Source organism: Polypterus senegalus, chromosome 8 (assembly GCF_016835505.1).
Source record: "Polypterus senegalus isolate Bchr_013 chromosome 8, ASM1683550v1, whole genome shotgun sequence".
NCBI classification, from domain to species: Eukaryota; Metazoa; Chordata; class Cladistia; order Polypteriformes; family Polypteridae; genus Polypterus; species Polypterus senegalus.
In genome coordinates, this window is record NC_053161.1 from 132757410 (window position 1) to 132768762 (window position 11353).

At 35.7% G+C, this 11353-nt stretch overlaps 1 protein-coding gene across 3 annotated transcripts in view; it reads right to left on the bottom strand.

Moving 5' to 3' along the window:
- Positions 1-11353, bottom strand: part of LOC120534295 (centrosomal protein of 290 kDa-like) — a 134495-nt gene that overhangs the window by 47071 nt on the left and 76071 nt on the right. For all 3 annotated transcript variants that reach the window (XM_039761783.1, XM_039761782.1, XM_039761784.1), the window contains 3 exons: positions 7818-7925; positions 4109-4243; positions 3531-3794 (listed from right to left, as the gene is read on the bottom strand). In XM_039761783.1, the coding sequence (XP_039617717.1) occupies positions 3531-3794; positions 4109-4243; positions 7818-7925 (507 nt within the window). The remainder of the gene's footprint in view (positions 1-3530; positions 3795-4108; positions 4244-7817; positions 7926-11353) is intronic.

The window sequence follows — 11353 nt, forward strand, 5'->3', positions numbered from 1 at the left end:
ACCACTTTTTAGCCACAAAAACAGGATAGCCAGTTGACAGTTTGCAAAAAAAAAAAAAAGTACTTAAAAAAGACTTCTGAAAAAAGGTCTTGTGGGAAATGAGACAAAAAATAACCTGTACCAGAGTGATAGCAACAGCACAGTATGAAGACAAAAAGGAATTGCATAAGGTCCAAAGCATACTACCTCATCTATTAACCATGGTGGTGGGAGCGTTAAGGCTTGGGCATGTATGGCTGCCACAGGTTACTGGCACACTTCTTTTCATTAATGATATAACTGCTGATGGCAGTTGCACAATGAATTCTGAGGTGTATAAAAACTTCTTATCCGCTCAAGGTCTAATAAATATTTCCAAACTCATTGGACGGTGCTTCATTCTACAACAAGATAATGATCCCAAACATACTGTTAAGGTAACACAGGAGTACTGCAAAGCTAAAAAAACAAATTCTTGAAATGCTAAGCCAGTCACCCACTTTAAATACAATTGAGCATGCCTTCACTTAAGAGGACAAGCCTCCAAAACAAGCCAGAGCATAAGATGCCTTTAGTAAAGGCTTGGAAGAGCATCACCTGAGAAGATCCTCGGCACCTGGTGATATCTATAAATCACAGACTTCAACTAGTGATTTGTATGCAAGGGATATGCAATAAAGTATGATTGTTTAATAAACCTACCATTTGCTGTGTCCCAAACATTATGGTGCCCATAATATGTGTGTGCGTGTGTACTGTAGAAAGTACAGTAATATCTACACAGTTTAACTGAAATGCATGCAAATACCCTTAAAGTGAAGCTTGCAATATGCACTATAATCAAGTCTGAACTATTTGATTTTTAATTTTAAACTGTGGAGCACAGGGTAAATAAAGGAAAAATGTGTCTTTGTTTTGTACTGCATTTATCATTGAATTTGATCTCTTACTTAAGAAAAGCAAAACATATGCAAACAAGAAAATCAATTCTATTTTACTTATTGTGTGTCTGTGTTTTTTAGTATTAAGCATAATTGCTGAAATTCTTATGACTCAACATAAAACATTTCCAGATAATATTTAAGCTTTTTTTTTTCTCTGACGTGGTGATGCAACACTGTAGTATTGTTATATTTTTGGAATTTTGATATCAACTTGGTACTGAAATAACAGTTCTTGTCACATCCCTAAAATCAGCAGCAAATTCCAACTGCACGAACATACTACCCAAATTAAAATATATATTAAACTTTAATACACATTCAATACATGCAGAATACCACTCAATTTTCAAATACTGGTAAAACATCTACAGTAATTATTTGTGTGGAAAGAAAAAATCCAATGCTACCTTGCATCCCTCACCTTTTTTTATTTATTTATTATTATTATTTTTTTTTTAAAGGACAAACTTTTTTTTTTGTTTGCTCAAGGAGTTTTACTATAGCTTTGCCTAGATGTACCCTTTATACAAAGATGAACTTTTTCCAAACAAGATGGGAGTAAACAAAGCCACTAAAGGAGGCTGCGAACTCTGCAACTGAATATAATGAACTGAATTTTGAGACTAGATTTATTACAATAATGCTTATAAATACCATCTTACCATATTAAGCTCTTTCTTCAATTTAAATTGTGAAAATAAAAATAAATCCAAAACCACAACTTAACCATGGGCTAAGCATTTTGTTTAGAAATCTCAACAACAGTTTGCATTGAATTAATACATTTATTTACATAAATAATATAATGCATTCCTCCCACAGTCCAAAGACATGCAGGTTAGGTGCATTGGCGATTCAACATTGTCCCTAATGTGTGTGCGTGTGTGCCCTGCGGTGGGCTGGCACCCTTCCTGGGGTTTGTTTCCTGCCTTGTGCCCTGTGTTGGATGGGATTGGCTCCAGCAGACCCCCGTGACCCTGTAGTTAGGATATAGCGGGTTATAAATTGGATAGAATATAATGCATTACTTTTGTATTCACCACCATCTCACAGTTGCAGAGATTCTTATACCTAAAACAAGAATGACTGTAGCAATGAAAGAATGACTTAGTGTGGTAATGAAAACATCACAAGAGAAAATACTGCAATACTTTACTGCACTGATTACCTTATATAGTCAGCAAAGTCTGAGTATGATACAGGGGATTTTAAAATGTTCAGAGGTAAAATAGCCATTAATATTTTCAACTAAAAAGAGATTCTAGCAACAATTAGTAACAAAGAGATATTGTCATTTCACTTTCACATCTTTCTTGTATCACAGTGCTTACTGATACGTGCCACATCCCTCATGACACCTATTTAAAATTATTTACAATTTCAAACTAAACTGCTCTTATTTAAATATTTTTTAAGTATACTGAAAAATAATTGCATTTTTTATTTAAAGGATTACGTTACCCAAAAATTTGATTTTTCTTTTTAATATTACGTACCCCAAATACTTTTAAGTGGTGGCAGAGAAAAAATTTAGTTTCGTGTTTGTACAGAAATTGCATATTGAATATTCAAACTCAACAAGGGCCCTGCGGTGACCAATTCTTGACTATGGAAAATGATGTGAAAAATATTTATAGACCAAAAAAAATGGGGTGTAAACTGGCAGAGCTTTTAAAAAAAAAAAAGGTTACTGAAAAATTGTGTGATTCTCAGAGGTATACAAAAAAGGCCCTTTCAGGGTACAAGTAATGGTTTAACAATTTAGAGCTTTTCTGCTGCAAACAAAGTCTTGAAAGCTGATGCAAACCATTCCTGCAGGTGTCTGGACTTATGTTGATTACTTATAAATCTGCCGTCTGTGTAAACGCAGTATGGGAACAAACTGCGTTGCTATACCCTTTGAAGTGTTTTTTGGACAAAATTGCACTGTATACTGCAAAGGAAGGCAGGCAGACCATTAAAAACCATCAAAGTGTACATCTTTCCAAGATGTCAGTGAGTACAATGTCCTACACGATCAAAAGGAACTTGGAAACTGGAGAATACTCTGACAGGAATGGGCATGACAGACCCAAAGCCACAACTTAGAATACTTCACATGCATTCTCAGAGAAAAAAAATACCTGTCCTGAAATACCTTAACAAAACTTGCTGCAACATTCATTCAACCAGCTTCATACAATGTTACAAATGTTATGTTAAGGAAAACATATACAGTATATAAAATTATAGATAAGTCGAGAAAACCAAATTACAAACTATGCTTGAAAAAACATTAACTTAAGAATGTTAGACGTTAGAAAGGTCATAAATATCAGCCTCCCAATTCCCCAAAGACTCAATGACCCCAACCTCAAAATGCCCACTCACCTGTGATAGCAAACAATTATATTCATAGTACGCAAATCATAAAAGAGAGGCAAAAAAAAAAAAACCCTAAACACAGCACAGTTTGCTTTTGATTTTCTTCTTTTTAATGTTATTGTCTGATATCCCATTAATTCTCAAAACTTCTTTTATCTACATAAGCAAATCTGAAAAACTAAGAGAAAAAAATCCTTCCAAAAACAGGCTGCAAAATGGACTAAGAACAAGAACAGGCATTACCTCTCTGCTTCTGGTTAACATATGCTGATATTTCTTTATTATATCCTCCTTTTGATTTAATCTAACTTGCAGACTGGAAATGGCTTGCTGGGCAACATTCAGAGATTTCTGGTATTCATTGTCATCTTTTTTTTTCAGTTCGTCAATGAGCTTATCACTTTCGGAAGTGGCAGGCAGATGAAGTCTTAGTTCGTTGATCACTCTATCTCTTGACAATACATTCTGCTCAGCCTTCCACAGAGATGCTTCTTTCTCCTTTATTTTCTTTGAAAGAATGGATAAAGGAAACAAAATTTGTATTATATGCCTGTTAATATTTTTGTCTGTTGTTATAGTGCAGAACATCTGGCCAATAAGGACTGACTATTCAGTTAGGTAGTCACTAAACTACCTTACCATCTCTTACAAATACTTTAAAAAGCTGTTGTGTTTCAGCAAAATGAACAGTGGTTACAGATTCTCAATACTATGTGTATGAAAATGTACTTCCTGGCTTCCATCCTAAATTACAGCTTTAAGAGTTTTGAAATTTTTGAAAAATGTAAGACTGCAGTACAAACACTGAATAATTTAATTACTTCTTCTAAGTTCTTGCACGCTGCTTTTGTCTCCAAAATAGTACGAACATGCTCTTTGATCTTTCTTAAGGCCATATCAAGCTGTTGTGGAAGAGGCAAGCTGGGATCTGGAACCGATCCTGTAGCTTCTTCAAACTGTTAACAAACAATAAACAAGCATTATTTTCAGTTGAAATCTGATTATATAATTACAACTCAGGCTTAAACTACAAAAAAAAAAAAAATCAGAGGTAGACACAAATATGCTTAATAATTATACACCTATTTCAAACTGACCCCTTCTTTCTACAATACTAGAAAAAAGTAGCTGCCTTAGTGCTTAAGTCTCACCTTACCTATTACAATATATTTGAATTTCAGTCACAGTACAAAAATGGGAATAACTTGTGTTGTAAACTACATTTTAATATCTTCTGATGAAGAAATGTTTCAGTAATTATGCTGTTAGGTTGAAACATACAGTTTGACATCACTGACCAATCTAGTCTATTACACAAGCCAAGGAATGATGTCATCCTGTCGGGCACTATACATATGTGGTTCAATTCAAATGTATTAAATTGATTTCTATAAGTGCAGAATGTATTGAGAGTACTCCATTATCATCTTTGGAGGTTAGAAATTGTGTTCCAGTGGGCTCAGTGCTTTACTATTTACATTTTACATGCTTCTGCGGGTAGATTTCATTAGAAAGTGTAAAATTCACTTTCACTCGTACACAGATAATACCATTTTTAGAACAAATTATTTTCTCATTCTTTTTAGCCAAATGATGTTTCTCATTTACTGTAATGTCTTTAATTAACTGATTTTAAAATGAATGGAAGGTAAGCTGGTGCCACAGCTCTGACTACAAGCCATTTTTCTGCCCATGGCAAAAACAGACACACTATCCAACAATAAAATGAAGAATGAAATAATTTTGTCTTCTTATTAAAATGCTCAGCACAAATATATACAATACTATTGAATGTCCAGGAGGGTATGGGCAGCCACTTAGCCTATGTCAGAAATGTAACTGTGAATGTTAATATTGTATTTTAGGAAGCCAACATTTGTAGTACTAGGGTGATGTACTATGTAAGCCATTACAGAAGTAATGAGAAGTCAACATTTAAGTTAAACTAAAGCAGAACATTGTATTCCTGCAAGATTGCATACGAAATGAAAAATATATTTTAGTGTACACTTTAAATTTACATTTAATAAATTTACATTTATTGCATAGAGGCAATTCATTTTTCCTATGTACAGTCCCAAACTTAAACCTTCTTTATATTATACACTATGCACTAAAATGCTATGCTTGTCTTATGCAAATAAAACTTTGATACAAAGGTTGTGAAGAAACTGCTTTGACTCAAAGGATGTGCACAAAAAAGATTACAGAAATTCAAAAAATGTCTATGAATATGCTAACAAACTCATCCATTCTAGCAGATAATCTCCACATTATAAATTTCATTTACATTTTACATATTTACCCCAACAATTATAAAATAAAGTGACCAGTAAACAATACATGCAAAAGAAATAGAAACATTGATGAATCCTATCCTAATTCCAAAATTTTCTCAGGCACAAACTAAATGATGCCCAGAACTGTTAAAAAAAAGAAAACATAAAAATTCAAAGTCTACCTAAAAACTGAAAATAAGCAATATATGCATATATTTGGAGTTACAGTAACTCTACATATACAATGGAACCTCGGTTCACGACCATAATTCGTTCCAAAACTCTGGTCGTAAACCGAGTTGGTCGTGAACTGAAGCAATTTCCCCCATAGGTTTGTATGTAAATACAATTAATCCGTTCCAGACCGTATGAACTGTAAGTAAAAATATATGTAAATATATGTAAAGATTAAGCACAAATATAGTTAATTACACCATAGAATGCATAGTGTAATAGTAAACTAATGTAAAAACATTTTATAACACTGACACAAAACACCCAGGCTTCTGCTCATCCACACAAGCAGGCTCTCTCTCTCACAGCAGCACGCGTTTTCTCTCTCTCTCTCTCTCTCTCTGAGAGGAACATTTGAACAAATCCGAACCATAATTTAAAAACCAACCACAAAAGTAACATTGCAGGAGATCACACTATTAGCCTTACAGCCAGATCGCTGTACAGTACAGTACACATTTTTTTTAAAAAAAAAATTAGTTTTAGGCACAGGCGAAAAAAAGGAACATTTCAAAAATCTGTAATTTAATAAACCACCAGGAAAAGTAACATTGCAACAAATCATGCTACGAACCACTCCATGTAAACACTTTTTTTAAAATGAGTTTTAAGCACAGGGAAAAAACGAACATTTGAAAAAAAGAGAAAAGTAACATTGCAACAATTCACGCTACAAACTGAAAAACTAACTTCTGAAAAATCCGTAATACAAAAACCATAAACCACCAAGAAAACTAACCTTGCATGAGTTGAGTTCTGGCATGAAGTGAGGAGGAACTGGGCGGAGAGTAGGTTACAGTTTTGAGGGAGAGTCTGGTTCCGCAATGGAGGGATGTTTTCCTTCAGGTGTGATTTATTGGGTTTCTGGTGTTTTTAGCTGTTTAGCTGGTGGGAGCGAAAGCCTCATGCAGCCATTCCAAAAAGAAAGTCCTTGTGACTCAACCCTTCGTGATTGCCCTCCACATTACTGGCAGTCTGGCTTTGTTTACATTGTGCTGCTTGAAAGCACGAGGGTTATCAAATTGGTAAATGAGCAAACTGGTAAACAGTTTTTCTACCTCATTCAGGACTTGAAGCCTCTGCCTGGTTAACGCTGTAACTCCTTTTGCAACAGCAGCTGCTTTAATAGATTCTTTCTGCTTTAGAAAAGTCGAAATCGTAGATTTTGACTTCTTGTACTCGGCGGCAAGATCAGTAACAGTAATCAGTAACTCGCACAAACTTTTCAATAATTTCTTTCGTTACTTCGATTTCAATTTTCTTCAAAACTTTCTTCTCACCACTCTTCACTTGCTTAGAAGCCATAGTTAACTGCAAAACCACACGAAATACTGTAGACCACAAAGAGATCGCAGGTAAAGCACGCACATCTGACTGAGAACAATGAACAGGGAGCGGCTCTGCTCAAATACAGTAATCGGCGCATATGAACCAGCCAGGCCCGCACGTGCAGGCTCGCTCTCTCTCTCTCAGCAGCACATACCCTCCCCCTCTCTCTCTCAGTAGCAGGCAGGCATGCATGTGCTGGCTCGCTCTCTCTCTTTTGACAGCACGCACCCTCCCAATCTCTCTCTCTCAGCAGCAGGCAGGCATGCACGTGCAGGCTCGTTCTCTCTCTCTCTCAGCAGCACGCATCCTCCCCCTCACTCTCAGCAGCAGGCAGGCACGTCTGACAGAGAAAAAAGCAACAAGTGCGGAAATCATCAGCGCGAACAAACCTGGCTTGTTCGTATACTGAGTGTGTGGTCGTGAACCGAGACAAAAGTTTGGTGAACTTTTCGGTCGTGAACCGAGTTGTACGTGTACCGAGACGTTCGTGAACTGAGGTTCCACTGTATCTCCAAATGGATTCTTCCAAGTACTCGTGTGGCATTGAAATGGCACATTTAAGTTAGTGTTTGACAGCCTCACTTAAGTTTGCATCATAAAGTCAAAAAGAAACATGGAAACATAAAACTTCGTATAATACTTTCTTCACATTTACTTGAACTTCATTTTAAAACTTGCTATGTAATACCTTTTGTGCAGTACTCAGTACTTCATTGTGCTGTCGCTGATATAAATCCAGCTGCCGTTCCAATTCTGCTTCTCTCTGATCCCAACAAAGTTGCCGTTCCTCATGAAACTATTAAGTGAAAGGTAAAATAAAAAAAACAACAGATCCGAAAAACAAAATATTAAAACATCTGTAGTCCAGAAATATTTAAAAATAATACAATTTAATGACCCAAAAAATAACAAAAAATACAAGTATTGTATATTACTTTTAGTATATAAGAAACTAGCAAAATACCCACAATTCGCAGCGGAGAAGTAGTGCGTTAAAGAAGTAATGAAAAAGAAAAGGTAACATTTTGAAAATAACGTAACACGATTGTCAATGTAATTGTTTTGTCACTGTTGTGAGTGATGAGTGTTACTGTGATATATATATATATATATATATATACACATACATATATATATGTATGTGTATATATATATATACATACACATATATATATATATATATATATATATATATATATATATATATATATATATATATATATATATACATATATATACATATACATATACATATATATATATATATATATATACATACATATATATATATATATATATATACATATACATACATATATATATATATATATATACATATACATATATATATATATATATATACATATACATATATATACATATATATATATATACATATATATATATATACATACATATATATATATATATACACATACACACACACACATATACAGTGGTGTGAAAAACTATTTGCCCCCTTCCTGATTTCTTATTCTTTTGCATGTTTGTCACACAAAATGTTTCTGATCATCAAACACATTTAACCATTAGTCAAATATAACACAAGTAAACACAAAATGCAGTTATTAAATGATGGTTTTATTATTTAGAGAGAAAAAATCCAAACCTACATGGCCCTGTGTGAAAAGTAATTGCCCCCTGAACCTAATAACTGGTTGGGCCACCCTTAGCAGCAATAACCGCAATCAAGCGTTTGCGATAACTTGCAATGAGTCTTTTACAGCGCTCTGGAGGAATTTTGGCCCACTCATCTTTGCAGAAGAATCTTTGCCATAGCATCTCAATTGGATTCAGGTCAGAACTTTGACTAGGCCACTCCAAAGTCTTCATTTTGTTTTTCTTCAGCCATTCAGAGGTGGATTTGCTGGTGTGTTTTGGGTCATTGTCCTGTTGCAGCACCCAAGATCGCTTCAGCTTGAGTTGACGAACAGATGGCGGACATTCTCCTTCAGGATTTTTTGGTAGACAGTAGAATTCATGGTTCCATCTATCACAGCAAGCCTTCCAGGTCCTGAAGCAGCAAAACAACCCCAGATCATCACACTTCCACCACCAAATTTTACTGTTGGTATGATGTTCTTTTTCTGAAATGCTGTGTTCCTTTTACGCCAGATGTAACGGGACATTTGCCTTCCAAAAAGTTCAACTTTTGTCTCATCAAGTCTTGGCAATCATTGAGATGTTTCTTAGCAAAATGAGACAAGCCCTAATGTTCTTTTTGCTTAACAGTGGTTTGCGTCTTGGAAATCTGCCATGCAGGCCGTTTTTGCCCAGTCTCTTTCTTATGGTGGAGTCGTGAACACTGACCTTAATTGAGGCAAGTGAGGCCTGCAGTTCTTTAGACGTTCTCCTGGGGTCTTTGTGACCTCTCGGATGAGTCGTCTCTGCACTCTTGGGGTAATTTTGGTCGGCAGGCCACTCCTGGGAAGGTTCACCACTGTTCCATGTTTTTGCCATTTGTGGATAATGGCTCTCACTGTGGTTCGCTGGAGTCCCAAAGCTTTAGAAATGGCTTTATAACCTTTACCAGACTGATAGATCTCAACTACTTCTGTTCTCATTTGTTCCTGAATTTCTTTGGATCTTGGCGTGATGTCTAGCTTTTGAGGTGCTTTTGGTCTACTTCTCTGTGTCAGGCAGCTCCTATTTAAGTGATTTCTTGATTGAAACAGGTGTGGCAGTAATCAGGCCTGGGGGTGGCTACGGAAATTGAACTCAGGTGTGATACACCACAGTTAGGTTATTTTTAACAAGGGGCAATTACTTTTCACACAGGGCCATGTAGGTTTGGATTTTTTCTCCCTAAATAATAAAACCATCATTTAAAAACTGCATTTTGTGTTTACTTGTGTTATATTTGACTAATGGTTAAATGTGTTTGATGATCAGAAACATTTTGTGTGACAAACATACAAAAGAATAAGAAATCAGGAAAGGGGCAAATAGTTTTTCACACCACTATATACAGTAATCCCTCCTCGATCGCGGGGGTTGCGTTCCAGAACCCCCCGCGATAGGTGAAAATCCGCGAAGTAGAAACCATATGTTTGTATGATTATTTTTATATATTTTAAGCCCTTAGAAACTCTCCCACACTGTTTATAAATATTCTCCGCACAGTTATACAGTAAACCCTTGTTTATCGCGTTAATCCGCTCCAGACAGATAAATGAATTTCCACGAAGTAGGATTCTTTATTTATAAATCTAATATTTTCGCAGTTAGAGCATAGAAAACCTGTTTACGACCTTTTAAATACGTTTTTTAACATTATTAGAGCCCTCTAGACATGAAATAACACCCTTTAGTCAAAAGTTTAAACTGTGCTCCATGACAAGACAGAGATGACAGTTCTTTCTCACAATTAAAAGAATGCAAACATATCTTCCTCTTCAAAGTGCGCGTAAGGAGCGGAGAATATCAGAGAGAGAGTAAAGTAAACAATGAAAAATCAATAGGGCTGTTGCGCTTTCTAAGTATGCAAGCACCGCGATAAAGCAGCGGCAATGAAGGGATCAATGCGAAGGTAGCCTTTCAGCATTTTTTACAGGAGCGTCCGTATCTTCTAAGCAAACAGCCTCTGTGCAAAAGCCCCTCTGCTCACATCTCCTCCGTCAAGCGCAGAGAACGCCAGAGAGAGAGAGAGAGAGCAGATTAAAGCAAACAATCAAAAATCAATAAGTGAGCTTTTGACGCCGATAAAGCGGCATTTCTTAGAGGAGCGTCCGTATCCACTAGTCAAAAAGCTTCTGTGCAAACAACACCTCAGCACACACCCTCTCCATCAGGCGCAGAGAATGTCAGAGAGGGTGAGATAGAGGCAGAGACAAGCAAACAATCGAGCACCGCGCAGGAGGCATATCTTATAGCATTGAGGAGTTTTAGTTAATATGTAATACGTGCTCTGATTGGGTAGCTTCTAAGCCATCCGCCAATAGCGTCCCTTGTATGAAATCAACTGGGCAAACAAACTGAGGAAGCATGTACCATAAATTAAAAGACCCATTGTCCGCAGAAATCCATGAATCAGCTAAAAATCCAAATATACATTTACATATGCTTACATATAAAATCCGATAGAGCAAAACCGCAAAGTCAAAGCGATACAGCAAGGATCACTGTATATATATATATATATATATATATATATATATATATATATATATATATATATATATATATATATACACATACATATCT